Genomic DNA, 27,818 nt, shown 5'->3' with positions numbered 1-27,818 from the left:
TAGTGAGGGGTATTTTTGTTTTCTCTTGATTTGCTATAATAAACCTATTGTGGAATGCTTTCTCATGGTTATTTTATTGGTATGTAAACAGGTTGGAAACATAATTCAATATTAACCTTCCGGTGTCCTAGCCCGCTGGTACGAAGGAAATAAAACTAGAATGGTGTAGACAAGTACATGAGGAACAAAGTCATTAGGCGTGGCCGCAGAGCAATCTGCATTCAAGGATCCCGCGATCGGGTGTGTAGACAAGGAGCCAAATGGGGTGTATAACCGAGCGAGCTCTCGTAGAGCAGCAACTCGGACAGTAATCGGGTCATAGCGTAGTGTGTATAGTAAGGCTAGCCTTTCTTTGCTCCAGGCACTCAGTCCTGCACTTTATGATCTCCCTTCACGGCCTCGGCATAGGTAGGAGGTGGACGACTGTCAGCTTGGTCCTGGCTGCTGCTGCCGGCTTGGGCTTGTTCGTGAGGCTGGCTAGGAGCCGGTTGCCCGTTCTGTGACTGAGGTTTTGGTGCTTGGGGATGCTGCGAGGGTAGGGTACCGTAGCCCCTCTGGGAGGGGTGCTGAATCGGTTGGTGAGAAACATAATAGTATGTTACGCGACCATTTTCGGCGTCGCCAGGAAGGGGCTCGTAGCTGGGATCCTCATAATCTGGTTCGGGGTACTTGAGTATAATGTACCAGGCATGGAGAAGGCCTGGCACATAGCCGAGGCAGCAGAGAGCAATGTTGATGATGGAGTCGGCCGTGCAGATGCCTACTTTGATCCACACTGAATCAGTGCGTTAGTATGGACTCCCCACACATATTGTAGATGCGGAAATGGCTCACCCGACACTGGAGGGAAGAAAATTGCGAGAATCGCTAGAAAGATGTCTGAGCCACACATGACTGCAATGGTAGGATAGTCACTGTAACGATCAACTTCCTGACCATGCAAGTGTTCACTATTAAATGGGGTCTTCAAGTGCTCGCTTGGTATGCTAGACTTCTAATTCAGATCAGAGTACATACGAGATTCGAAGGCAGTCGCTAGTGGTGGGATGACGAACGATAGGAATGGATGCCTACTTGAGCCTCCTGGTCAGATGACGTCGTTGACATCACCTGACGTTACGGGTGCCGCCCGTGATCACCCGCCCAGCCAGAGATCAGACCAGCATCCATATCGATGTACTCCGTAGGTATAGATGACTTCAATGATGGTTTTTTAGGCATACAACCTCGTCTACGATTGCAATGAGTATATTTGAAAGCTGGTTTGCATGTCGAGGCACTTGCTGTGGATATGCCTTTTGAGGGCATCCGAAGTCGGACAGAGGGGTAATCATCAGCGGATTGGCATTCACATGGGAAGATGGAGGCAGACGCAACCCGTCGGTCAAGGAGACATCATATCATTGACATATGGTCTTCTTTCATAGTTTTGGTTAGTGCGTTGCTGTTCTAAACGCATCCTCTATTTAGATAGTACTACTTAACTACCTCGCTTACTGTATACTTATCTCCACCTCAACACGGGATAAATACACATCGAGAATGTGACGAGTATAAAATTTTAATGGGCGCGTCACCTACCTAGTACTACTAGAATTGCAGTGGCAGCACGAAGAGGATTTATCCGAAGGAAACTCTATGTATCCGACGACATCAAAGTTGATGCCACTATGCAGTAGCCAGCCGATGAGTATAATAGACAACGAACCCTTGGATGATACTAGCTACAAATACAGAGTACCATGGGTGTTTCCTAAAGTGATGTCCGCAGAATGAGTAATTTCTAACGATCAGGCATAGTCCAGAATAGTAGAGTGCCACTTAGTACAATTAGGTCATCGTCCGGGTGCTGTGGTCGATATGATACATCCAGGCTTACGGACTATATGTGGAGTAATCATACCGACCTGACTGGCTCTGCACCCAATCAAGATATCTGAGATAGTTGCCGAGGCCTGCATAGGATGATTCGAGCCAAAATCCAGGGACAAATGCGGCCTATCCTTCCAAAACGGCGCCAACAATGGACAGGACGGTAAACGACCTCCTCACATCCAGTAGACGACCCTGGCATTATGCGGCACCAAGGCATACCTATGCTCAAGACGCAAGGGTGTACGGCTCTCCATGCTGTTTTTGACTGCGACTGAATAATTTTGAATTATTGGCTGATATTTCGATGCTATTGTACACTCTAGCCGCCAATTGTATACCTGTCCGGTGATCCGGAGGTGCCTGGGTATCCAAAGGTCTCTTCTGCACGTCTACCTGCCTGCCTTGGGTGGTAGCATAGAAAGGAATAAGCAACTCGGGTAAGAGTCTAAGAGAGGACTCCGTGTAGGTAGCGGAGGCTGCTGAGCCAAGTGAGTGAGGCGGCGATAGCGATCGGCCCAAAGTGGATGTTGTCAGGTTACACCGGGCCCGACTGGATTCCCACACCCCCAAACAAGTTCCCCCGACACTGTCTCATGTATAGGATCATCAACCTGGAACACCACCTCGGAAATGTGCGCCCAGCTCATCAGTGAGCACCTGCAGCACCACAACTTTTACCAATAAGAATAGATTCTGTGCAAAATAATTCCAACCCTGCCTCTAGTGTACCAAACAGCTGCTGGGTTTGGTTCTGACTCCGTTCCCGTGTTGGCGAGTCCCACCCAGAGAACTGCGTTCTCTGGTTCTCTTGAGCGAAACTCAATGCGGTCTATGGAGTATACGGAGTACATTTAGTCTAGTTAGTTGGCAGACGGAGTCAACTTTCTCCTGTGCTGGCGCGACGAAAGCTAACGGCCACGGATACCCCATACACTTCATCCAAATAATGGATGGCTGGGCCATTCGCCTTGCCCATCGCATCGCGTCCGTGCCTCTGGCACCAACAGCCTCAAGTCTGATGGATGTGTGCCACGTCAGTCGATCACCGCCAGAAGTAATCCTCGCGAGCTCTTATGCATCACAAAGCCCTCGCGATGATCGAGACAATAAAGTTTGCGGTTCCTGCATTTCGTCGTCTTTTCTTCCTTTTCTCCCGCTTGCTTGTTCCTGAGTTCCTTGCAAACAACAGCCATCCCCCCTGCAGGACCTCATAATTTCGCCTGTCGCTACGGAGTACAGACCTGAAGATAGGGATCCTCGCTGCATACCGCGAAGCCTGGAGCGACCGTGTTCCTGCAGTGAGAAACTTGAGTGCAGAAGGTAATTGCTTTGCGATCATCTCTCTAGTTGATATACGTTGGAGCGGTTGACGAGGGTGATAATGACCCGAGTCGGGATCGGCTCTTGGACCTCAGGTTCGGGCTCCAGTGGAGCTCCGACTCAAGATCTCATTTGATAAGAGCGCTTTTCTTGACAAGCCGGCTAACTCGATCTGTAGCAGCAACTGAACCTTCATGCGGAGGGACACAATCGCAGCGCATTGCAGTGGAGCTGTTTAATTGGGACGACGCCGGCTTCTTTCGCGAAGCGCCCGCCCGTCCCCCTTTTGAGTCAGTCATCTCCAGTCGCAGCCCTTCTGGTGCCTGGTACCTTTTCTTTTTGCTTTTTTCGTCCGGTGCACTTTTTTTTATTATATATAATTGTTCCGTGAAGAGGGACCCGGCTTTCATCAAGGCCAATCACGCCGACCCTCCTGCGGTGGTTCCTTGGATCTCTTCGTCTCGAGGGTCTCGAACCCAAGCGGCAATCAGCGCCATCCCAGACTGGGAAGCACGGCTTCCTCCAGGTTCCCTGTCTAGTGCCTGCCTTTTCTGCCCTGGATCGACGCTTGTCTTCATTTCACCTCCCGTGACTTTTGGATTCTGGACTTCCTCCTTGCCCTTTGACCTGTCGCCGTGTGGGTTGCTCCCCAACCATTGTCCTGCTATAGAACCAACCCAGTCGCTCGTTCTTTTCCAAGTCTGATCACGCTGGTGGAATTGCTACACTTTGTTCGACCACTACTTTCTTTCCGCGGCTCGTCAATCCTCAGTCCTCAGTCCTCGGTCATTCCCTCTGAACCTTGACGCATTGGCAATCATTTCGACTTGGGATAGAGAATATCTCTGCGCGCACCCGATCGTCCATCGAACCGAGAAAAAGACTGTGAAAGGGAGAGATATGGAAACAACTGGTCACACTACTTGCTGAAAGTCAATACCCGGATTGTGATCTATCTATCGATCGTTTTGCGCGCGCGCGCTATCTACGGCATCACTCGCATCCAGCAACACCTGGCAATCGTCAGTGTACGACCCAACCATGTCCGGCACATGTATATCACTGTCGGGATCGACACTGTGCCCCGCCTTCAACAGCTCCTCTGTCTCGACAAACTCTAGTCTCTACACTGATTTGTGTGTCTCAATTCCCCTAATAGTCAAGGTGTCTATCGCGCTAACTATCTTCTAGCCCCTTCATGCAATATGTGTCAAATCTAACATCGTTTGATAACGAATTGAGCAGCTATGTTATGCAGGGCTATGTCAAGGAAAAGTAGGCTCCCAATCGCACGAAAGCACGAAGGAAAAGCTGACCGAACTCCTACTTCCTAGGTATGTGGAGTACTTGGGATGTCAAGGTGTTAACTTGACTGATACCGATGACTATTATGCACGTTACACAACAAGTGTGATCTGTAGCAGTTTGGTCCAAAGCTCCAAGGACAATTGCGACTTATCCGATGAAGACTCAAGACCACTCTGCGCCGATACCTGCGTTTGTCACCCCCAAATTTCTCAACCATCTGCCATTTGAATTGTTGACTAACTCGTGGTAGGCGTCCATGGCCATAAGTGAAGAGGCTATAGTTACAAACACCGACCTCTGCTCCAAGAAGGCAAGCGACTACATGGCTCAGATACGCTCTGACTTTACAATCTGCTCACTGCCAGCTGATTCACTTACTGTGACCTGCATCACTGGGGCTGAAAATGAACCCAACAATTGCGGGTTTCGATCCAACGTCTTGGGCCTATGTGCATATTGCGCCTCAGGCTCGGCCAACTCTACTGATTCCTGCTGCACCAATTCAAATGCTGCTACTCGATGTTCGAACGTAACGATTCCGTCCTCGACGCTTCCGCCGATCTTCACCTCCACGGCTGCTTCCAATTCGACCACTGGTGCAACCTCGAACGGCCTGTCGGGAGGACAGATAGCAGGGATTGTGATAGGGTCGGTTGCAGGATTTGCATTGTTAGCAGCTCTAGCTGTGCTGGCCTTGATTTATTGGCGACGGAAGCGTCGGGCGGAAAACGACGGCTCTTTGAACCAGCCCAACCCGCAGAGAAAGGGATCTCCGTCCATGCAGCAGAGCCGAAGCCAGAATGAATTTGCTGCTATACCCGGCGGACGAGTGGCCAGGATGTCCGCCTTGCGCGAAGTTCCCAATTCATCTCCAGCACGCTCTCGGTACTCTGCTGCTCTGTTTGGCGGCACGAAGTATAGCGATACCTCAGACTCTGATTACGGCGCTAGCCCTGGGGCAATGTCGAAAAAAATCCCCCCCACCACAGGAAAACGCCATGGCTCACTTTCCAGTAACTCGGCCTTGGCCGGAGCAGGCAGTGATTCTTCCCCCCGCTCTGGAAATGCCGGTCAGTACTCGTCACCAGATGGATTGGCTAGTGGTCAATCGGAGCAACTGTCTACTTTTCAGGACTACTACTCGCAAGATGACATCCATCCGGGCGACAAGGTCGCGGTACTCTGGGCATACCAACCCCGGGCTGGTGATGAGTTTGCTCTGGACCGCGGCGAGATGTTGAAAGTGATTGGCATTTGGGACGATGGGTGGGCTACTGGTATCCGCGTCCCCGAAACGGCAGAGGACCACGACGCTCGACACCGCGAGCAACGAGACAGCGGCGTGTCAAATGGTTCACAGCGGGCTGCCACATCCCCTGCCCCTGTCGGTGATATTAAGGCCTTCCCCCTGGTCTGTGTATGCCTTCCACAGCATTGGAGAAAGATCATCGACGGCGGACAAGCCGATGATGGCTCATGATGACTGCCAGCCGACAACTACCAATTCCGTCTACTCGAAGCGTGTTGCTTTTAACGCCAATTTATGCCTTGATGATGATGCCTCTTATTGCGTCGCTTCCTCCCGCGCGCGTTATAGGTACAACGATTTACCTTTTACTTTCACTTCTCCACTTGACAGACAATCTTATCTCAAACAGAAGCCCTCACCCGCCCTAGCATCATGCAGGGGTGCTCTAAGGTTACCGCGTTGCTTTATGCTTATGCATGACTCTCAAGCGAGCATTTGGTGACTGGTCGAGGTCTTTTCAGTTGCCATCAACTTGGACGGAATCATGAAACGATTTATACGCGTATCTTTTTCGTCTCTTCCCGTTTGCGTTCTTTCGACTCTTATATACCCATTTTCCGGCGACAACTTTGTTGCTTTTTTTTTTCCCTCATGTATGCTATTCCTTTACTTCTATATAAAGCCTTCTCTTCCATGGCACCGAACCCATGCTATGCGCGGCTTCGGATGTTTTGATGTCGGTTATTGGTGGGACGGTCGGCTTCCGCGAATTTGCAGCTTTTTGATTGTCACAATGTCTGTTGCAGGATGGCATCCATCTCGTTCTCAGCATGCTAGTTAGGTGACACAAGTTTCCCTAGATGTCCTGGGTGGCTGAAGCTCGCATTGACATATGTATGTGTATACGCATGGAGTATGATGATTAGTGTTCATAGTACTGAAAGCCTTTATCGAAGGTACATCGATCACGACGACCCTAGTATAGACAGGGAAAGCACACGCTCGACATGTGCCCTTGTGATGTGCCTAAATAAGTTCTGCGCGCCCTGACGTGATATTGCTCGGTTAGCCGGGGCTAGTTCCATGGTTGGGAATCCATCAGCGGCGGATTATTCCGGTGAAAAACAAGATTCATCTGCCTGAGGGTACCAAGAATAGCACCCAGAAGGTCAGCGTGGTCTGCGACAGCTGACAGGGCTCGCTGTCCGTGACCGTTTACATAGTGTCTAGTCTACGTCTACTACTCCGTAGTCCCTACCAACAACCGTCGCTGGTAGCTCCCCACACTAGGGCGATTATGGAGGTATGGTTCATGGATGCCTGGGCCTGGTATGCGCACGTCGGCCCTGCCCAAGACTCGCCGCAGAAACCACTAGAGAGGCCCCGAGGATGCACAGGGTGCAGGCAGTTGCATTACCAATGATGGTGCCTAAGTATACAGTACCTGCCGACGACTAGTTCGAAGGTTATCGCTCAGTCCAGGCGCATTTCGTCATCCAGCGGATTCAGGGGGGGGAAATGGGAAGGGGAAAAACGCGGCCGGTGGTGCGACGGGTGGGTCACGTGCCAGGCTCCCCCCACCGCCGCCGCCGCCGCCGCAGCACCCAGCAAGCACAACTAAATGCCCCTCTATCTCCATCTCGGTTCCCATCCCCCCGTTATATTCCTCTCTCCTCCCCTCATCTCGACCCCGTTGCTCTTTCACAGGCCTTCGTGAACAACATTCGAGCAATCTTGCCGGTGTTTGGTTAGTGACTCCTCTCCACCTTGTATCCCCGTCTTCCTTTCGAGCATACGCCGGGCAAGACAAAGGACAAATAGGGGGAAACCGGCCAACTAATATTGCGTGCATGCCCAGGTTATCCGCTTGTCGACTTCGTCTTACCCACCCTTCATCTCACTTCGGTGTCCATATAACCAACCATGTCTGTGAGTATTGTTCCTTCCCTTGTAGTTCCGCTCAGGACTGACGTTTATTCTCCGTCTTACAGCTCGCATCTGGGTATGTTTACTACTCGTCTTCTCGATATGTCTCCGACCGCTTTCACGGTATCGAGTGACTCGGTGACAGCGGAACAAGACTAACTGGGCTACGGAGGACAGTGTTTCCATTACCGATGAGTGCATCACCACATTCAACGACTTTCGCATGAGCGGTGGCAGCAAGGGAAGCAAGACGAAGTTCATCATCTTCAAGATCGCCGACAACAAGAAGGAAGTTGTTGTCGAGGACGTTTCCCAGGATGAGGACTACGAGGTCTTCCGCAGCAAGCTCGATGCCGCCCGTGATGCTAAGGGCAACCCCGCTCCCCGTTATGCAGTTTATGACGTCGAGTACGACCTGGGCGGTGGTGAAGGCAAGAGGTATGGTGATGATGGCTTGCGATATCGCTAGACAACCTGCTCACCCTCTTTCCTCTCTAGGAGCAAGATCATCTTCATCTCTTGGGTTCCCAGCGACACCCCCACCCTCGTACGTTCCCATCCCCTCATTTGTTCAAGTCCCAAACGGCTGCTGATATAGTTAAAATAGTGGTCCATGATCTACGCCAGCACTCGTGAGAACTTGAAGAACGCCCTCAACGTCCACAACTCCATCCACGCTGACGACAAGTCTGACATCGAGTGGAAGACCGTCCTGGCTGAGGCCAGCGGTGGCAAGGCTGGCAAATAAGCAACGGCGCCGGCTGGGCCCGGGCCAGGTCACTTGAGTGCTGATTGTTGCAAGTTGCAACACATCACTTTGGCTCATTTCGCGGAGTACCCCGGAACGACCAACTCCATCAGATTCCTGCACAAACTTAGTTAAATATGAGATCGTTACGACTTGATTTCCTTGATAGTGACCGTATCATGTTGCGATCGTGGCACTTTCCGTGATGAACGAGCGTCTGGGAGGGGCTTTTCTTTCTCTTTATCAGCGTTTGTCTGTACAGAATACTGTTGCCTGTCATGGAGTGTGATTACGCGATTCGATGTAGAGTAGAAACCCGAGGCCACCTCCATACCACGCATCCCGGGATTGTCTCTTGACGGTGTACCTAGGTCGGGGAGAGTCCGTCAGTAGTCTTCTGGACTGATGGGGAAGGATGGTGGAAGGGACAGCGACCAGGTGTGGAACTGACTGCATCTCATCGTGAGCAATCCTTGAACAGGCAAAGTGGTGGGCAACCGTGACTAAGCGTAAGACAGTAAGGCTCCGACCAGGAGTCGAATTGACGTGAACGATAGCTGGGGCTTATCAGGGCCGGTGCTCACGGGGCATCATCGTAAGATGTTTTGGGGGCAAGGCAAAGGCGGCCGGTCGGGACGGGCAGCGGATGTGGACCAATGAGGGCGCCGGTAAAACGGACTAAGCTAGCCCGTCCGGATACTCGACTTCCACCTCAAACCACAGTCGAACGTCGTCTTCGTCTCCCATCGCGACTCTTGGTACCCCCCTCCACTCTACCCCAGGTATTATCTATCCTCAATTCCGAGGAATCGGCCCTCCCATTGCCCGAGAGCTACTTTTTGACAGTCGATTGTTTCTAGTTCGCGCACATACCCCTCGCACACAATGTTCCTTCGCTCCGCTACTCGCGCTGCTGCTCGCAGCTCGGCCATGCCCACCACGGCCCTTCGCTCCTACCGCGCCGTTCCGGGCCCAATGGCCTGCCTGAACGCTCGTCCCCAGACTGAGAAGAAGTCTATCGCTCCCCAGCAGACCCGCGCCGCGTCCGAGCATGCCATCTCGAATCCCACACTCGCCGGCATTGAGAAGCGCTGGGAGGCCATGCCCCCTCAGGAGCAGGCCGACCTGTGGATGCAGCTGAGAGACCGCATGAAGGTCGACTGGCACCAGATGACTCTCCAGGAGAAGAAGGCCGGTATGCTGCACTACCTTGCCCTTTCCCGTCCATCCCCGCTCAATCAGAATTTTTGCTGACGAGGTTTTCTCTCCCCTCCGTTCAGCCTACTGGATCTCCTTCGGTCCCCACGGCCCTCGCTCCCTGCCCCCCAAGGGCGAGAACCTCAAGATCTTCTTCAAGGTCATCCAGCTCACCCTGGTCAGCTTCGGTATCTTCTACGTCATTCACCTGTTCGCCAAGCCCCAGCCCAAGACCATGACCAAGGAGTGGCAGGAGGCCTCCAACGAGTACGCTAAGGTACGTCAACCAATTCTTTGCATCAATTGCTGGCTCATTGGGCCGGTGTTCTCTCCCGTCAATTTGACCCGTCACTAACGAGTTTGTCGCAACAGCAAGAGAAGATGAACCCCATCTACGGTATCAGCTCCGAGGGTTACGAGGGCAAGGGCTTCGTCCAGAGCCCCCCTGCTGAGAAGCAATAGATTGCTCCAATTCCTCGGGAGGAACAGGTATGACGACTGGGAGTGCTGTGGATGGGCAGTGCAGGGCTACAGGGATGAACTACTGCCCCCCATTGCATGGCCTGTGATGACGCCGGTTCTGTGCCCATCAAACTTGGACGCAGTCCTTCGCCTCTGTTCTACTTGTTTGTCAATGTTAGCCCCAAAAGACCTCTGTATCTCGTACTGTGCAATAATCAACTATCTCCTTTGTAGCCATAGATCCGATGGCCGGCTTGCTTTGTTCACTTGACGTTGATAGATGGACCAACTATTGTAGATTGTCCAACGTAGAGTTTCCGGTGATTGACGATGAAGATAGCTATTTTTACATGGAATCTCGTCCCTTCCATTTTTTGGTTTGGGTCAAGCTTAGGTACTATGGCGATGGGGACTACGGATACAAATGGAAGGGTTAACCAAGTGGATGACGTTAGTTGATATCCCTGGTGGCAGCGCCCATGAAGAGGCGGTAAATCGGGGGGGTCCAGTTGTACCAGAGGTGCTGGGCTGAACAGACACATTTCTAGTAGATACAGCTGGTCAGTGGCTGGTTAGACCAGATGCACGGCCGCCCGGTTGTTTACCGTCGCGACACCGCAAGACCAAGCTGGGACTCCCGAAAGGGTAATCACGGGAACACGTCAGATTTTTCGTTGCAGAGCGTTCGTCCGATATCGTCGGTTCTGCGTTCCGTTGCAGCGAGCGCGACCAACCCCCTCCGGAAGCAGGTGGCAGAGGGAGGGATATGGGGGGAAATCGGGCGAGAGGTGGTGAAGAACAAGAGTGAATATTATTTTTGAGGATGACCTGTTTGATTACTGGTCTCGGTCTAGAGACATCTATCCAGCTCGTGTACCTAGGTATCTACCTCCATAGTCCAGAAAGATTATTATAGATCGGGGTGCGGTGGTCATTTTGATGGGGTCCCATAAGCCATTGCTTCCGGGCGCCAAGCCCATCCCCATTTGTGTGCGAATTTCCCCCTAACAACCAAACAGGGCAAGGTGGGAAGCTCGAACGAAAGAACGGGACTCGCCCAGCGGCCAGCATCACGGACATATGGGAATCGATGGATTCTGCAGAGAGGCTGGCAGCTGGCGGTCGCCGCAGGAGGCGCCCTAGGGGCACCTGGGAGCTGAAGCTGGTTACCATGCTGGCCAGCGCGTTGCTCGGTACATCACGGGATCGTCGGCAAAACCGCCCCGGAAAGGCTAAGCCGGACACATTCGCCCGTGTCCACCTCAACCTCAACCTCTTCCCTTCCTTTCCCTCTTTCTTCCCTCTCCCCATCCTCTCGTCCTTTTGACCTCTATACCCCGTTTCGCTCTTCAACACCATCAAGATGTTCAAGAGGTGTGTTGCCCCCACCGCTACCCGCCCTCTACCAGGGCCCTTTGAATTTTTTCTTCGCCCTTTGCTAACCAGAGTCCCCCTTGTTACAGCGGTCTTGCCCGGACCTTCGGGAGGGCTGCTTTTGCTCGACCTACCTCCGTCGCCCGTCGCGCTTTCCAGCCCAAGACCAATGGCCTTCCCTCCCTGGCCCGTCTGGCCAGCACTGAGGCCACTTCCGTTGGCAAGATCCACCAGGTCATTGGTGCCGTCGTCGACGGTATGTGCCGGTCCCCCGTTAAAACCCTGCTGGCGGCTACGCGAAAATCTTTTCCGGGCCGCGATTCCATCCAAAATTCCATCAAAACCGACTCAATGCCTATCAAAAAATACGATATCTGACTTTCGCCAACAGTGAAGTTCGAGGGTGACAAGCTCCCCGCCATTCTCAACGCCATTGAGACCGAGAACAACGGCCAGAAGCTCGTCCTCGAGGTTTCTGTATGTACACCAAGTCACAGCTCTGATGACATCAAGCTCCCTTAGCTAACCCAATCTAGCAACACTTGGGTGAGAATGTCGTTCGTACCATTGCCATGGACGGTAAGCTACTTCTTTCCCACGGCCATGGATGCGAGAGCAGCTGGATAACCACCACACCTCTTGGTCACCGCTCTCTCTCTCTCTACGTGGTCTCTCGCGCATACCGCTCCCCCCCCTTGGCTAACATTCCGATCCTTAGGTACCGAGGGTCTGACCCGTGGTGCTGCCGCCCGTGACACCGGTGCTCCTATCACTATCCCCGTCGGTCCTGGCACCCTCGGCCGTATCGTCAACGTCACTGGTGACCCCATTGACGAGCGTGGCCCCATCAAGGCCGACAAGTTCCGCCCCATCCACACTGAGGCTCCCGAGTTCATCGAGCAGTCCACTGAGGCCGAGATTCTGGTCACCGGTATCAAGGTCGTCGATCTCCTTGCCCCCTACGCCCGTGGTGGTAAGATTGGTCTCTTCGGTGGTGCCGGTGTCGGTAAGACCGTCTTCATTCAGGAGCTGATCGTAAGTTTACAATCCCTTGACAATCTTTCTTTCTCCAATTTCAATGATTAACGCTCTGTTTGTAGAACAACATCGCCAAGGCCCACGGTGGTTACTCCGTCTTCACTGGTGTCGGTGAGCGTACTCGTGAGGGTAACGATCTGTACCACGAAATGCAGGAGACTGGTGTCATTCAGCTCGAGGGTGAATCCAAGGTCGCCCTTGTGTTCGGTCAGATGAACGAGCCCCCGGGTGCCCGTGCCCGTGTCGCCCTTACCGGTCTGACCATTGCCGAGTACTTCCGTGACGAGGAGGGTCAGGACGTGCTGCTCTTCATTGACAACATTTTCCGTTTCACCCAGGCCGGTTCCGAGGTGTCTGCCCTTCTGGGTCGTATCCCCTCTGCCGTCGGTTACCAGCCCACTCTGGCCGTCGACATGGGTGGTATGCAGGAGCGTATTACCACCACCACCAAGGGTTCCATTACCTCCGTCCAGGCCGTCTACGTCCCTGCTGACGATTTGACTGACCCTGCCCCCGCCACCACCTTCGCTCACTTGGACGCCACCACTGTCCTGTCCCGTGGTATCTCCGAGTTGGGTATCTACCCTGCCGTCGACCCTCTTGACTCCAAGTCTCGTATGCTCGACCCCCGTATCGTCGGTGAAGACCACTACAACACCGCCACCCGTGTCCAGCAGATGCTCCAGGAGTACAAGTCCCTCCAGGATATCATTGCCATTCTGGGTATGGACGAACTGTCTGAGGCTGACAAGCTCACCGTCGAGCGTGCTCGTAAGCTCCAGCGTTTCCTGTCCCAGCCCTTCACCGTCGCCCAGGTCTTCACTGGTATCGAGGGTAAGCTGGTCGACCTCAAGGACACCATCCGCAGTTTCAAGGCCATCATCAGCGGAGAGGGTGACGACCTTCCTGAGGGTAAGTTTACTGCTTGTTTCTACACCTTGACCTCAAACTGGTGCTAATTGATGTTACAGCTGCTTTCTACATGGTTGGTGACTTCGAGTCTGCCCGCGCCAAGGGTGAGAAGATCTTGGCCGAGCTCGAGAACAACTAAATGTAATATTGTTTTTAAGCGCCCTTTTCCTTTTTTGTTAGGCATGGACTTCCTTTCTTCCATGTTCCGTTTTCTACCGATCCGTGTACAGTACTCGAATTGAGAAAAGGGAGTTGAAAGAACGGCGAGGTCCCCTATATAAAAGGAAGAGAGCGCTTTACCTCCACCTCTCTTAAGCCTAGATGGAAACTTCTAGACTTGTGTTACACTACGTGCTCATGTAAGTAAGTTAAAATGACCACAATCAGCCTGATACCCGCTGGGCTGGGACAATTGTACTCATTTCTTTTGTTGGGAATCATGACCTCTTCTATATGCTTGCCGTAGTTGTAATCTGTACTCCGTAACCAAGTAACATTCTTCCTTTCCGAGACACTCGCCCTTACGGTCCCCTCCACATTAGCTTCCTTCCCTTCGTATCCAATACTATCCATCTCTGATACTGTTACTCCATGCCCTTCCCCACCCCCATTTACCCCACAAACCCAATCCCATCAAATGCTCGCTATTCCATATTTGAACTGAAAGTGCGCTATCCGATTCATGTATGACTTTCGCCCAGACTTCAATCTCTGTCGGCCACTTTGATCAAATCAAGTTATTGCTGTGATTAGGAATATATTGCTCCCGTATGTATATATAGAAAGAAGCTAAGGGACGGCGTTTTCTTTCGAACGATTTCTTTTTGAGGTTGATAGATATATGACTGTTTATATGTTCTGTATGAAGATATTGTGTGAGGTGATGTGAATGTCGTATTTTAGAGTCATCTATGAAGAGTGTAATCTATTGGCATGTGGGAATGATTTTGGGTGGGTTTCTGGTATGATTCTGGGAGGATTAGTTTAATAGAGAAAAGGGAGAGGAGGGAATCCGGGTATTAGAGTCAAGGTGAAACGATGACAGGCTTTCTCATAGGAAGAAGCTACAGATTACATAGTTGTGTCACTGATAGATATGTAAAACTCGCATGTATAGAGAAAGAAAGTACAGTGAATGAAACACATGTGTTGACGCTACAGAGTAAACATAATGCTGCTTTGCCGTTTCACGTATGATCACATCCTGCATTGACAGGGCAACTCGACTATCGCAACGAGTGTAGCTGGTGCTGGCTTTGTGGAAATACCTCTTGAGTTCAGTCTACAAGGTCTCTTCCAATGCTAGAACCTACAACCGGTGAAACAATGTCATTAGTCTCACTTTTCTTGAAAGGAATAACTGAGGGAAGAACTTACCAGTGCTGTTCTGGTAGGAATGTAAACCTGGAGATAATTGCTCCGGCCATTCCATGGCATATCTGTTGTGAAGAAGCGCGTATCCTTGCGGTTACGACCGAACCCACCGAACTCCTCGTCATCGGTATCGAGAACAATTCGGTATGTTCCAGCTTTCTCGATGCCTACGCGGAAGTCCGTGAAACTGTTGGTAGGATGGAAGTTGAAGATCCAGAGGAGACCTGCACGCTCGAAAACAAGGACCTTATCAGACTCATGCTTCAGGCTGATGTATGCTTGTGGAGCATGTAACCAGCCGTATTTCTCCTCGGTTAATTGCATGGCGCGGTCGAACTCATTTAGGAACTTGTACCGCAGGAGGTGATCTTCCGTTAAGTTCAATTGGCGACGTGCGTACCAGAAGGAGTTGTTATTTCCCACACGAGGAAAGTCAAGCCATTCGGGGTGGCCAAACTCGTTGCCCTCGAAGTTGAGGTAACCTTCACCACCGAGAGCATGGGTGACCAGGCGAAGCAGCTTGTGTAGAGCCATGCCACGCTCAATGATGGGGGTCAATTCCGTCAACACGGACATGTGGGTGTACATTTCCTTGTCACAGAGCCACATCATGAGGGTTTTGTCGCCGACAAGTCTGCTGTGATTTAGCCATCGTCATGCGGGCCTCGGGATTGATAAACTTACGCTTGGTCATGACTTTCCGCATAGGCGATTGTCTTCTCCCCGTGACGGCGGTTGACCAACGTGAAGGAGAGGTTACCTATGTCCCATTCATCATCAGACTTCTCTTTCAGAAGCTTGATGTACATATCTGGGATTGCCATTGCAAGCCGGTAGTCGAATCCGACACCTCCAAGGGAGTGTGGCAAGCACAGTGCTGGCATCCCAGATACATCCTCCGCCACAGTTATACACTCGGGATATAGGCTATGAAGCATTTCGTTGGCCAGGGTCAGATACATCACACCTTCCTCATCTACCGAAGGCCCAAAGTATTCGTGGTATCCGCCGGAAAAGCCTCTAGTCTTGAGTTAGTCAAAGGAGAAGAAAAGGTGTAGAAGCTCATTCACGCACGTTCCTATACCATGGTGGGTATACAGCATACTCGTGACGCCGTCGAAACGGAAACCGTCAAACTTGTACTCTTCCATCCAGAAGCGGAGATTGCTCAGGAGGAACCGTAGGACTTCATGGTTCCCATAGTTGAACAAGCGACTGTCCCAAAGGTCATGCTGACCCTTCCCTCCTGAATGGAAGTAAAGGTGATCAGTACCGTCGAACATGTTCAGTCCGTCTAGAACATTCTTGGACGCGTGACTGTGAACAACGTCAAGGAGCACCACCAAACCCATGCTATGTGCTTTATCCACCAGCTCCTTCAGATCTTCCGGGGTACCATAGCGACTGCTGGCCGCGAAGAAGCTATTCACCTGGTACCCAAAGCTGGCGTAGTAGGCATGCTCCATGATAGCCATGAGCTGAATCGCGTTGTATCCGAGGTACTTGATACGGGGCAGCATGTTTGCAGTGAACTCCTTGTATGTTGCGACCCTCGTTTCAGGAGAAGAGATGCCCACGTGAGCCTCATAGATGCGAAGGCTTTCGGGCTTCTTAGGGCGAGGGTGTTGGAATTGATACCGTTCACTCGCTGGTGGATTCCAGAACACCGACTCATAGATCGGAGACACAGTGAGGTCCTGCACGACACGTTTGATCCATGCAGGAATACGGTAGATCCGCTCCCCGCCGGGGGTAACCATGGTTATCTGCGAGCAAAATAATGTTAGAAGACACGGGCTTTCCTCAGTTACTGTGCTGCTCACCTTGACTTTGCTATTATGAGGAATTGCCGGGACACCATCTTTTGCTGGCAATGTAATCTCCCAGACGCCAAAGTTGTTCTTCGTCATTGGGTGGGCCGTGACATCCCAATTGTCTGCCAGTCTCAGTAATGCTTCACCGGCCGATCTTCCCCGCACTGCGCGACGTACTGAAATCACCAACTAGCTCAGCCTGAACAGCATTTGGTGCCCATTCCCTGTAAGTGATGTCTCCATTGGCGTTGACATTGAGACCGTATCTCTCGTAGCCCTATCGGAGATATCGTGTCAATTGCTGGTGGCAAGTCGCGGCAATTAAATGAATACAGCGAGCTAGGAAGATCACCTACCCTGCTGAATTTCTCCAGTCCACCTTCCGACTCATTGATGGTCTTGACCCAGCTCTCCACAAATCGGAACCTGTGCTGCAGAGCTCCTCGGAAAGGCTCAAGCCAAGGATCGAGCTGAATAACTCCTGTTGAAAGTCAGACCAAGCCAGTGGAGCAAAAGCGACACGATCGAAACAACTGACCTGTGCCGTCTGAAGGCGTGGATTGAAGCTCAGTTTGAGTTTCGGTAGAAGCCATGGAGACTGATCAGCAGTGCCAGGAGATCAAGCTCTGGTATGTGGATTGTAGGGATGAAATTAGTAACGAGTGGGAAAAATATGCGTAACAACGTCAAAACAGGATCATGAGAAGGCAGGGAGAGGCGGGGAGGCCCAACAGATGGGAGGCAAGAGGAGGTGGTTGAGGCCATGCGGGGGAAGGTCGAGGCCAAAGCTCCTCTTCCCTGCTGCTACCCTCCAGGGTGACATCACCCCTTGTTTGCTCTCTCCCAGTCCCAGCCCCCGGCCGGTGGAATTTCCCAGCCTCAAATGCCATCCAATCAATCTTCAAGCGATCGGGTAGTTGAATGAAGGTCCCCTTTGGCGCCGAACTGGAGTGTTCCGCATCCTCTGGTCTCCTTCTGCTAATGGTGAAACGTGATGGGGTTGGGTCAGGTACGGAACAGGTACCCGCCTGGTGCTGCACCTCAGCCGTTTTACCCAACCAAAAGGGCCAATTTTCTCTACAACCGGCGCATAACGAAACAGATTAGATATATGCCTCAAGTTCTCAATATGAAGGATAATATACAATGAAGAGAAGATTAAAGTCAATGTCTTTATCACACCAATCCTGCGCAGCAACTGTTCAAATTGAGCTACATACCCCAGCTCCTACAGACATGTCCCTAGCCGTGAGAGCCACAGCTACCAGGACAATTCAAAACCCAGCAGATTACTGCACGTAGCAGACCTCCTGTTCGCCCTGCTCGCCCTTCTGACCCTGTTCGCCGGGTCCGGCCTGTCCGGAAGCAGAAGGAGGCTGCGGGGCGTTGCCAGCACCAGTGGGGGCGGCAACACTCGGAGCCGAGGTGGTGAAAGCCTCCTCAGCAGCGCTCGAAACAGCGGCAATGGTCGAAGTCACGGCCGGGACGCTTTCGGTTTGGGCGGCAGCAGCAACGGAGATGCTGCTAGAGGTGCTGCTAGAGACGGCAGCATGGGTGGCAGCGGAGCCACTAGCAGCAAGAGCGCGGGCCTTTGCAGTGGACGAGGAGCTGTCGGCCATCAGGGCACTGTAAGGAGTGGCACCGGGGTAGAAAGAGGTGGGGATAGTTGGGATGGGGATAGAGACAGTAGTGCCGAAGTCCGTGGTCAGATCACCCGCCATCGTAGCCGCAGAATAGCCCGAGGGAGCGGTGTAGACGGTGGTCGTGGAGGCCGCATAAGAGACATGGTCGGAGCTGTCCTTAAGACAGAATCCGGTACCATAGGCACTCTCACAAGAGTACCACTGTCTGTCACCCTTCTCCGTCCACATGGCGAAATCCTCAATGGTGATGTCGTAGCAGGGGGCGCCATTGGCACAGATCACCTTGATAGGTCCACGATTAAGGCCATAGGCCTCGGTTCCCTTCCAGTTCTTGATCGTGACGTTGCTTAGTTGCACACCATCGCCGTCCACAGCGCTCATGCTGGCCCAGTAGCTGTCGATATCCAACGAGTACGCGTTGCCATGGCCTATGAAGAGCAATCCATTGGTTAGTTTCACGCGGGATTCCTGACGCTGAGGACATCCTTGCTTACCGATGAAGTTTTCAAGAAGAACATTCTCAACGTAGCCGCTTCCTCCGTTACTCTTGATCAACATCATGCTGTTCGAGTTCCAGGTGTAGATGTTCCGGTAAACGATATCGCTGACCTCAGTACCAGACCCGAAGGAGCCCATACCACATCCACCACTCAAGTTGCAGTAAACATTCTCGACTAGGATGTTCTTTGCCGGGCTCTGTAGATCTTTGTTAGCCTCCATCCTCTTTGGGGATGTCTGTCACTGATCGTAATCGTACCTTGACCGTGACACACTCGTCTTTGTTCGTCACTTCAACCTGTAAAACTAGTCAATAGTCTGGATATATATGTATTCTACTCCCTGACACTCACATCATGAACCCAGATGTTAGTACTCCAGATGTCAATGCCATCCAGGCCACCGTGATTAGCACCGCGGATTGCCATGTTGTAGATTTCGCCGTTGGTGCAAGTATCCAGCGACATATGGAAAGAGGGAGAATCGACCAGAATGAAATCGTGAACCGAGAAATCAGTAACTTCGTACAAACGAATTAAACGAGGCCCGCTCCAGTTGTTTTTCTTGTGAAGCTCGTAACCCAGACCCTGCATAGCGCCTGACGACGTGCTGCTGAAAAGTTCGAAGTCACTGGAGTGCTCGATGTAGATCATGTTCCCACCAGTCGTGCTGTCACGGTAGATAACTCCGTCGATCTGCAACGCCCATGCCTTACCACCGCTCAGCCTCGCCCAGGTGGAGAGGGCGTATTCACCGGAAGGGACATAGACAAGACCACCAGACTTGCAGTCAGCAAAGGCAGACGCCAGCGGCGCTCCCAAATCGGTAGACTTATCCGCCTTAGCACCATAATCCAGAACGTTGCAGGTCTTGGTGGCCGCTTTGGTGGAAGCCGAAGTCAGCGGTCCCACGGAACCAGAGAGCTGCGCTGCAGCAAAGATAGGCGCCAGGCCTAGGAAAGAGAGAAAAGAGAGTTTGTCGAGGCGCATCGTGCTCCGTCGAGCTTGAATTAGAAAAAAAGAAAGGAATGTGAGTTTTCAGAAAAGAAAGACTGGAAATGAGTGAGTCCCGACACCCTAAAGAATGAACATTGAAGTCGCTGATGAGCCATGTAAACGAGGGCCGTGGTGCCTCTTTATAGGCTAATATTATTCGAGCTTTCTTTTGACAGTGGCCTGTCTCCCGCTGTCACCTTTCTATTTCTAGAACGTTTTGCCGGAGCGATTCTCCAAACTCTGACACAGGGACTGTCAGGGAGAAGAACAGGACGAAGCTATCGATACTATTGCCGGAGCCATCAAGGCTATTTGCCTGGATGGGGAAGTAGCGGCACCATCTAAAACATCGAACGAGCGGGATCGATGCGCTATTTCCCGGTCGAGACTTGCTCCACGCCCTAGGGTGTTTGTCTTAGATAATTTCGTTGGAGCATCGAGCTCGGCTGTGGACTCAAGTATATTGAAGGACTCAGGAAGGCCTCTTTGATTCATTCCTGGTCGCGCTCCTAGGCAGATCCCAGGGGGTGGGCGGAGGATGCGACTGCCTAACCATCTTGTGATCTCGCTATATTAACTTGCTTTTACTGCTTGAGCAGGGCGCAAAAATCCTTACCAGAGGAGCTCAAGAGGAGCCGCTGGGAATAATTCCCCCTGCCTCAACGGATGTGGATCTTCAACCTGAAACGCCCGACGTCAAAGACTAAGGGGATGGTCCATGGCACACTGATCAGGGGATTGGGCGGACGATCTCGGTTGGAGCACCGGCTCCTGATCAGGGTCTAGATACCACGCATGCTGTAAATAATGTAGTAGTATCACATAGATGAGCTCCGGATGGAGTAACAGTAGCAATAAGGATTAAAGGAACACCGTCCGTGAGATGACCGGGCCGATGGTACTCTATAAGCCGTCGTAGCCTTGTAGCCTTGTATGCCTTGTCCCGTCGGATCCACCCCGGCTTCCTCTCGGTCTCCTACTGGTCGGCTCTCGCCGTCCCAACATCCATCGGCCCCTCTTCTACCACTCCGGGAATTAGTACTCCGTACCCATTGTGCATTCCTTGAGCATACGCATCACCACCATCGAAAACCAAGTTGTGCTCTTATAAACTCGTCAATTAAGATTAAACCAATAGTTGCGGGCTTCCCCGACATATGCAACATCTGCTCAACAGTACAGAACCAAATAAATATACAATGCGGTTATCGTCGCTTTTCATCGCCGGCACATAAACAGGCCGATTCCTCAGAGAAGAGTAGTAGTATGTCCAAGTCCGATCCGAGAGAAACCACTGCAGACACCATGACTGACTGACTATACACCCTGTAGATGGAAGATTAGCGTTACTCTGAAAGAATTCCCAGAACATCAGTGGCGTGCACTCACAATTTACAAGTTCTGACCGAGAGTCGCAACGATGCTACCCACAGAGGTGCCCAAAGCGGGGAGACCAAGGCCAGACAGGAGAGCAGCAACCTTAGGAGAGAGCTGGATGAGGAGGTAAGAGCCATCCTGGCCAACCACAGTGAGGAGCTGCTCGACGGGCACAGCAAGGTCCTCAAGAAGGTCACCGACATTGCTGGCAGTCTTGATGATCTGACCCACGGAGGTTCCAACACTGGGAAGACCAAGGTTGGAAACAAGAGAGGCGACAGAAGGGCTAAGCTGGACAAGAAGGCGCTTGGAGTCAGCGCCGGTGACTTCGAGGACGTCCTTGACCTTGGGGGAAAGGTCCTCGACAATCTTTCCATCGGCCGAGCGCTTGAGGTTCTCGCCAAGGGTGCCCACGACTGAGCCAACGGGAACACCGACACTGGGCAGTCCAAGTCCGCTGAGCAGACCCGTAACCTCAGGGTCAAGTTGAATCAGGAGAGCACCGACATCTTTGTCGACAACGGTGAGGAGACCGTCAACAGCTGAGCCGAGGTCCTTGATGAGGTCGCCAACAGACGCAGCCGACTTAACAATAGAACCAACAGAGACTCCGACACCGGGAAGACCCAGGCCGGAGAGAAGGTTGGCGACATCAGGGCTCAACTGGATGAGAAGCTTCTTTGCGTCAGGGCCAGTGACAGTCAAGACCTGATTAACAGTGCTGCCAGCATCCTGGACGATATGACCAGTGGCGCCAGAGCTGGCAATGGGAGTGGAAACCACATTGCTGGAGACAATGGAACCCGAATTCACAGTCTTCGTGACCTCGGTGATTCCAGAGAGACTGCCAGTAGGGGCAGCGATGGCCGAGGTGGCCAGAGTAGCAAGGATGGTGATAAAGGAGGCCTTCATTTTGCTTGATAAGATTCGGTAAATGGAAATGGAAGAGAAGGAATTAGGGTTGTGGCTTGGTGAGTATTGTTAATGAATGACTGGAGTCGGAGCGTGAGAAAGAGTGAATGATGCGCTGCTGGAGGAAAAGAAAAGAGTCAGAGAAAGCGAAGAAAGTCGGCTCTTATAAGTCACCGTTGGCTCGAATGATCATCATTTTCTACGTCCTTTTCAGACCCTTCGCAGCTGAGGAGAAGAGGAGCTAGCTGGCGGGTCGGCTCCATGTGCGATGCAATGATATTCCTGCTCCGGATAGTAAGGGTGTATGCTCGATGGAGTCAGCGCTGCTTGGTTGTGGATACAGGTACGAGCTGGGCCGATTGTCCCTTCAAGCCAGGCAACCTTCAAAGCCGTCTGAGGATGATCGGCTACATACAGTATGATGTAGGACCATGTTGTCTCCACCTTTATTTCGTGATCCCGCAGGTAGGCAGGTGAATCTTGCTATTGGAACCAGACTAGTAGGCCAGGCAAGCTCAACATCATCGTCCCCCGATGCTGTCTAATGAATATCGCCGGCAAGGTTGCAAATCACAACGTCTCTGGACGATGGCTGCCCAATCGGCAAACACCCGGATCTGCTGATTGGCACTGGAGAGCATAAAGCCACCGGGACATTTGCCGCCACTGCCACTGCGATCTGCAGCCTCATCTTACCTTGCAGCGTTCCTGGCCGACCGCGTCCATACTATATAGCACCCATACTATTGGCACTTGTCCTTACTAATGAAGCTCAGGCGTGAGCTCGACATGCCTGATTAGATCCCAGACTTGGCTTGGAGACCTACTAAGAATCCCAGGCTGTTGCCCTTGTCGATCTAAACTGATTTTGGGAAAGCTGTATTATGTGAAACGTGACAGGCTTTGAAAGAAGCCTTTTGAGTTACCATTCATGCAGCGCCTATCTATGCATGTCCTAGGGGGCCTGCGTGCTGCCTTGGTAGTTCATCCTCAGCTGTAACGGTCATGCATATGCGTGTAAGTTGGTGGCAGGCCAGCCAATCACCACCGCAATTTAATCCGATCTCATCCAGTATAAACATATTCGAGCCAAGCAATGCAAAGTACAGAATGCAGTTCCGAAGAAAAGATGACCTGCAATTATATGCCTTCAGTCTATAATAGTTGTATGGCGGTCAGAAGCTCCGGGTACAGCCGGGACATGGCATTAGACGGCAGCCACCTGGGAGCTCATTAAGTGGTATCCCATTCTTCCCAATCGACTACACCTACTCCATCAGCTGCCTCAGGGCGGGGGTTCCCTTAAAAGGCGAAGTGCAGCTATCTCCACACTAATAGTAATTGGACCTTGGCGAAGCAGCACGCATTGAAACTGCAATTGCATGTGCACCACCGATCTTGATGTGACAAACTTTGCTAGTGGCTCGATTCTATCGGAATTTGAGTTTGCATTCCGCGGTATTGAATTCTGGAAAGGAACTTCATTTGCGAAAGCTGCCGATAAACGCGAGATGGAGACATGCTGGGTGGATTCGCTCGTATACTGCAGTACGCGTGGCTGCAGGGATGCAAGGCAGCAAGAGGCTTGCAGAAACACACTCAAGTGTTTCCCGCAGTAGCTGCAGAACACGGGTGTGGCGAATAAGCTAGATCTCTAGCGTACTATGCAAGAAGCAGATCGCCGTTAAGGAAATCTTTAGCTCAATTTCGTCATCATACCCAGGGGAATAGGGTGCCAAGCAAGCTACATAGTACATTATCTTTAGTGAGGGCTTCATATAGTTCCCGGGTAGACTGGCTAGACCCCCACGTGGAACCCATAGGAGCAAATTCCCAAACAAGGCGGCTTGCCACCCGGAGACCCGGCCGGAGACCGAACTCTCTGCCGCGATCAACAAAACTCAGGGAGAAGTGACGGCCCATCCAGTGGAGGTTGGGCGATCGTTTCTGGGTCTTGTAAGGCCCTGGAGGATAGCTGGTAGATACACTGGTGTTACAAGCATCAATACTCCGGATAGGATACTTCCCGGTTGGTGGCAGGACAGCGTAAGGAGGATGTACCGGTGGGGGCCGCTATTGTATGCATACTGTATGGGCCGGGATAAGTTACATGCCCCTTTTAAGTGTGCTGTAATAGGACTAGCCCGAACCCTGGTACTTGCGGAACCTTAAGTCGTTGCCAAACGGCCTCAGTCATTCAGGCTTCCCTCCACTCTCACGAGCATGGATGCCTCGTCCACGGAGTACCTTCCGTCATGTCCCGATTTCCATGCAGACCCTGTCATCCAAATGATGATCAACGCGATCGTCAATACTGAGTTGCTGCTATCGACACCGATGGAGGTCAAGAGAACTTGTTTCGACTTCTGTTGTGGACAATACGGAGGATCACATCATCTCGGACATGGTTATGGAGAATCATCTCCCCTCGTATCCTCATTTCAGTTGCTGTGCTTCCTGAGTCGATCTACGAGAAAAAAACCAGAGAATGCTCCTGTTGGAGACCCCTTCCGGGTAAAGTTATATTCATTTGACATCGTTAAGCAAAATACGTACAGACCGCAAGGAAACCTGCACATGCAGGCGACTCTGATTATGAAGCTGGACTGGGTGGCAGCCCCCCAGTGAACCAGTCACTAGCTGTGTCTCCCAACTCGAACTCCAGAGTTCCTCCTTGAGCAAAGATGTCATCCCACGTCAGCCAATTCTTTTTCCAGTCTTCCCCATTCACGCGAAGGCGCTGCACATAGATATTTCCCCCTCCATTTCCGTCACCACCACTGGAGCTGACATTCAGGTGCTTTCCATCCCCAAGGTCGATGACAAGGGAATAGAACCAGGGGGAATGAATCAGGAAGGTCGACTGCCCTGTCACCGGGTACAGTCCGATCATATTCCATAATAGCCATGTCTGCATCGCTCCTGCATCACTATTACCGGGAAGGCCGGTCACGCCAGTACCATAATACGATTTAGCAATATCGCGCGACCGGAAGACGGACATGTCTTGCCGGTTGATATAGTGGTAGAGATAAGGGACGTTGAACATGCTAGAACGCCTGGTCAGCCAATTTCTCATGCATATAATGACGACTGTCGGTCAATCGAGGGAAGGGGGACCTACGGCTCGTTTGTAGGATCGAAAATGATGCCGCTGGAGCCGCTGGCCCCTTCGATGAACATTGTGTTCAGACGGTTGAGAACGGTCTGGTTGCCACCCATCATGTCGATCATCGTTTTCATGTCATGGATGCTTGCCCACGAATAGGCCCATGAGCTGGCTTCGTAGTAAGGGTCTCCCCAATAGCCGCTGTCGTTCAATGGATCGGTTTCAATAAAACCAGACTCATTTCGAGGAACAACAAAGCCAGAGAATCCCAGCGAGGTCTGGTTGGCATTCCAGTGGTTTCGCCAGTTTCTGGAACGATTCAGATACTTTGCCGCATCATCATCTTTTCCAAGTCCCGATGCTACCTGATACAGTCCGAAGTCATTGCATGAATATTCCACTGCCCGCGTGACGGCACGGCTGAATCTAGGCGTGATATAGCCCAAGCTGAGCCAGTCTGGCAATGCGCCTCTTCCTTCTTTGGTTGATGAATCGGGCGCCTGAGGATCGACGGGATAGTTGGGTGGAGTCACTTCAGCATCTTTGACCATGGCCTTATAGCCATCTTCCCAGTTGACAGCACCGCGCACGCCCTTGACATATGCATCGGCCAAGATGTTGTCAGCATTCGAGCCACCCTGGGTGCGACCATTGTAATTCGAGGATCGTGCGTCGGGCATGTAGCCCTCGAATCGCCAAATGTCAATAAGCGAACGGATCTGCTCTTCATAGGCGGTGGGCTGCAACACTTGCATGAGAGCAGTCGAGCAACGGAAAAGATCCTGCGAAGATGAGTGATTGATTCTCCTATCTCGGTGCTCTAGGGACTCACCCAGTAAGTAAAGATGTCTTCATAGTATGGTTCCTGGGATGTCCATTGAGGGTTCTCTCCTGTTTGGTTTGTGGGAATCAGATGCATGAAGTAAAGAGAAGTGTACAGCAATGTGAGAGTCGTTTCGTTTGTGTTTGTCGTGATGACTTTCGACAAGACTTTGGCCTCCCACTCGGACTGGGCATCGGACACGACCGATTGAAATGACTTATCCTCTGGTATCTCGTCTTCAACATTTTTGCATGCTTTTTGCGTGGATATCCACGAAATGCCCACGCGCGAGGTGACTACCGGGTTATTGAAGGTGAAGACACCTCCAACCCGTGTTGACCCTGACGAAGAAGATGCGAATCCGCCGCTCTGCTCGATACTGCCTTCGGCATCAGTTCCAATATATGTTTTATTGCTGATGGGCGAAACATCAAAGTGACCGCCTGGTAAAGTCAGCCAACCCTGCTATGAAGAGGCCTTCATGGGGCAAAGAGCTTACAGAAATAGATCGACCAATCGGGGGAACGATTCCACCCATTGTCGTATACTCCCTGGCCCTCATAGTGCCCGTCGGGGAAAATGGTGATATTACCACCTTTGTATCCCTGACTAAGTCCCATTCCCCTGTATGACGGCAAGACATGCGAAACATCAACCAAGATGTTCCCATTCGAGCCATTCGGGAAGGTATATTGATAGATTCCTGCATGAGCAGATGCACTCAGCTCCACCACGGTTCCTTGAGCAGTCTGTGCCTTGTAGTAGCCCACAGATGCCTCGTCCGTGCCTGACCGGCCGATGGTTATGTTGGACAGCGGGTTACTTATGTTCCCGACTAAAGGCAGTTGGGAGACTGTGCCATATTTGGGGGCTCCTCCCGTGCCCTGTTCATGCATCATACTGAACCCCGAGAAATTGCCATTGGGCAAGTAACCGGAATAAGAATCTGTTCCAGAGACATACAGATCGGGCCCTAGCTTCACCACTCCAAACGGACGAGCCGCTCCGGGGAAGTCATTGCCACCATTTTGCGTTCCCAAGCTTTATGATAGTTAGACTTGCGACTTTCATAATGGAGATACCGAATCGTAAAACACCTCTTCAACTGCGACTTACAATAAATTTACGTGAGAGGTCAGGCTTGCAGCATGGACGGCTGGTTCGAGCATACCCAAGATTAGCACAGCGTACCAATACCCCATGGCGAATCAAGGGCACAGTGAATAGCGGGCACTAGACGGCTGTCAAGCCTTCCCTAACAATGGAGACTTATGGATATTTATTCCAGAACGGCGTGGACGCAGCAAATAGTGGCATGCAATGACGACTTCCAGATGCCATCGATGTCAAGCTACAGGTCTCAAAAACTAGTTGAGTGATCCTAGTTCCAGCGGGGTCCTGATAATGTCTCTGACGATGAATGGGCGGGTGTGCCTCTAGTGGTGAATGATTTGCCCACTGATCGCATAAGGATCCAGCACATGCCGTGATCACCGGTGGTGTGAAGGGTTTGCTAGTCTCCAACGGCCTGAGATGAGTGGGCGAGAAAGTAGGGATGGATACCCTCCGGATACGCGCATCCATGGTCTGCAGCCAGGTATCTAAAAGGAGGAGCTGTGTGCTCTATCACACGCGGGACAGCACCCCGAGCCCACATTATCAAGCCCAGCTACGGTTACAGTAGCCACTAGTGGTGCTAGTTACACAACTAAACGCATTCCAATTGTTTGTGGTATGCCCCCTGAAGGGGACGCGAGCAGAGCAAAAAGAAAACACTACCAGTCAGTACCATATGGTATCAAGATTCGCTCTGTTCACGATTCCTCATATCAGATCCGACTGATATCCGCGTCTGAGATTCTGC

At 51.8% G+C, this 27,818-nt stretch overlaps 10 protein-coding genes across 10 annotated transcripts; 5 read left to right on the top strand and 5 right to left on the bottom strand.

The window, feature by feature from the left end:
* Positions 1 to 6: 6 nt before the first annotated feature.
* Positions 7 to 1,046, bottom strand: BO80DRAFT_496877 (putative stress response RCI peptide). The gene is made up of 2 exons (XM_025724047.1): positions 835 to 1,046; positions 7 to 775 (listed from the first exon to the last, which is right to left on the bottom strand). Exons 1-2 carry the CDS (start codon positions 890 to 892, stop codon positions 366 to 368), a joined length of 468 nt encoding a protein of 155 aa, XP_025570976.1. The 5' UTR covers positions 893 to 1,046; the 3' UTR covers positions 7 to 365.
* A 2,875-nt stretch (positions 1,047 to 3,921) lies between these two features.
* On the top strand, positions 3,922 to 6,140 carry BO80DRAFT_221000 (SH3 domain protein). The gene is made up of 4 exons (XM_025714399.1): positions 3,922 to 4,331; positions 4,387 to 4,470; positions 4,530 to 4,692; positions 4,754 to 6,140. The coding sequence occupies exons 1-4, from the start codon at positions 4,237 to 4,239 to the stop codon at positions 5,981 to 5,983; spliced, it is 1,572 nt and encodes a 523-aa protein (XP_025570975.1). The 5' UTR covers positions 3,922 to 4,236; the 3' UTR covers positions 5,984 to 6,140.
* A 405-nt stretch (positions 6,141 to 6,545) lies between these two features.
* On the top strand, positions 6,546 to 8,426 carry BO80DRAFT_458822 (actin-binding ADF family protein; the record flags this gene model as incomplete). The annotated part of the gene is made up of 4 exons (XM_025722305.1): positions 6,546 to 6,562; positions 7,856 to 8,116; positions 8,177 to 8,225; positions 8,286 to 8,426. The coding sequence occupies 4 exons, from the start codon at positions 6,546 to 6,548 to the stop codon at positions 8,424 to 8,426; spliced, it is 468 nt and encodes a 155-aa protein (XP_025570974.1).
* An 858-nt stretch (positions 8,427 to 9,284) lies between these two features.
* Positions 9,285 to 10,325, top strand: BO80DRAFT_391398 (cytochrome c oxidase subunit IV family protein). The gene is made up of 3 exons (XM_025717179.1): positions 9,285 to 9,621; positions 9,707 to 9,900; positions 9,996 to 10,325. The coding sequence occupies exons 1-3, from the start codon at positions 9,312 to 9,314 to the stop codon at positions 10,083 to 10,085; spliced, it is 594 nt and encodes a 197-aa protein (XP_025570973.1). The 5' UTR covers positions 9,285 to 9,311; the 3' UTR covers positions 10,086 to 10,325.
* A 531-nt stretch (positions 10,326 to 10,856) lies between these two features.
* On the top strand, positions 10,857 to 11,634 carry BO80DRAFT_428930 (uncharacterized protein). The gene is made up of 2 exons (XM_025720355.1): positions 10,857 to 11,459; positions 11,549 to 11,634. The coding sequence occupies exon 1, from the start codon at positions 11,176 to 11,178 to the stop codon at positions 11,410 to 11,412; it is 237 nt and encodes a 78-aa protein (XP_025570972.1). The 5' UTR covers positions 10,857 to 11,175; the 3' UTR covers positions 11,413 to 11,459; positions 11,549 to 11,634.
* BO80DRAFT_428928 (F1F0 ATP synthase subunit beta) lies at positions 11,385 to 13,714 on the top strand. Its single transcript, XM_025720354.1, has 7 exons — positions 11,385 to 11,459; positions 11,549 to 11,715; positions 11,851 to 11,936; positions 11,996 to 12,038; positions 12,178 to 12,494; positions 12,560 to 13,409; positions 13,469 to 13,714. The coding sequence occupies exons 1-7, from the start codon at positions 11,449 to 11,451 to the stop codon at positions 13,546 to 13,548; spliced, it is 1,554 nt and encodes a 517-aa protein (XP_025570971.1). The 5' UTR covers positions 11,385 to 11,448; the 3' UTR covers positions 13,549 to 13,714.
* A 727-nt stretch (positions 13,715 to 14,441) lies between these two features.
* On the bottom strand, positions 14,442 to 17,501 carry BO80DRAFT_505303 (1,4-alpha-glucan branching enzyme GLC3). Its single transcript, XM_025724478.1, has 8 exons — positions 17,136 to 17,501; positions 16,954 to 17,078; positions 16,775 to 16,874; positions 16,607 to 16,719; positions 15,858 to 16,549; positions 15,468 to 15,803; positions 14,787 to 15,417; positions 14,442 to 14,718 (listed from the first exon to the last, which is right to left on the bottom strand). The coding sequence occupies exons 1-8, from the start codon at positions 17,188 to 17,190 to the stop codon at positions 14,692 to 14,694; spliced, it is 2,079 nt and encodes a 692-aa protein (XP_025570970.1). The 5' UTR covers positions 17,191 to 17,501; the 3' UTR covers positions 14,442 to 14,691.
* A 363-nt stretch (positions 17,502 to 17,864) lies between these two features.
* On the bottom strand, positions 17,865 to 19,857 carry rhgB (putative extracellular rhamnogalacturonase). Its single transcript, XM_025714398.1, has 4 exons — positions 19,092 to 19,857; positions 18,998 to 19,036; positions 18,735 to 18,936; positions 17,865 to 18,668 (listed from the first exon to the last, which is right to left on the bottom strand). Exons 1-4 carry the CDS (start codon positions 19,725 to 19,727, stop codon positions 17,887 to 17,889), a joined length of 1,659 nt encoding a protein of 552 aa, XP_025570969.1. The 5' UTR covers positions 19,728 to 19,857; the 3' UTR covers positions 17,865 to 17,886.
* A 948-nt stretch (positions 19,858 to 20,805) lies between these two features.
* On the bottom strand, positions 20,806 to 22,146 carry BO80DRAFT_428924 (uncharacterized protein). The gene is made up of 2 exons (XM_025720353.1): positions 21,066 to 22,146; positions 20,806 to 20,997 (listed from the first exon to the last, which is right to left on the bottom strand). Exon 1 carries the CDS (start codon positions 22,020 to 22,022, stop codon positions 21,126 to 21,128), a length of 897 nt encoding a protein of 298 aa, XP_025570968.1. The 5' UTR covers positions 22,023 to 22,146; the 3' UTR covers positions 20,806 to 20,997; positions 21,066 to 21,125.
* A 2,116-nt stretch (positions 22,147 to 24,262) lies between these two features.
* On the bottom strand, positions 24,263 to 27,283 carry BO80DRAFT_416380 (alpha-1,2-mannosidase family protein). The gene is made up of 5 exons (XM_025718183.1): positions 27,071 to 27,283; positions 26,454 to 26,995; positions 25,964 to 26,397; positions 25,147 to 25,913; positions 24,263 to 25,072 (listed from the first exon to the last, which is right to left on the bottom strand). The coding sequence occupies exons 1-5, from the start codon at positions 27,154 to 27,156 to the stop codon at positions 24,616 to 24,618; spliced, it is 2,286 nt and encodes a 761-aa protein (XP_025570967.1). The 5' UTR covers positions 27,157 to 27,283; the 3' UTR covers positions 24,263 to 24,615.
* Positions 27,284 to 27,818: the final 535 nt, after the last annotated feature.

This window comes from Aspergillus ibericus (assembly GCF_003184845.1).
Source record: "Aspergillus ibericus CBS 121593 unplaced genomic scaffold BO80scaffold_54, whole genome shotgun sequence".
Lineage (NCBI taxonomy): Eukaryota > Fungi > Ascomycota > Eurotiomycetes > Eurotiales > Aspergillaceae > Aspergillus > Aspergillus ibericus.
Note: the sequence above shows the minus strand (reverse complement) of the source record. Positions and strands in the feature narration are given on the sequence as shown.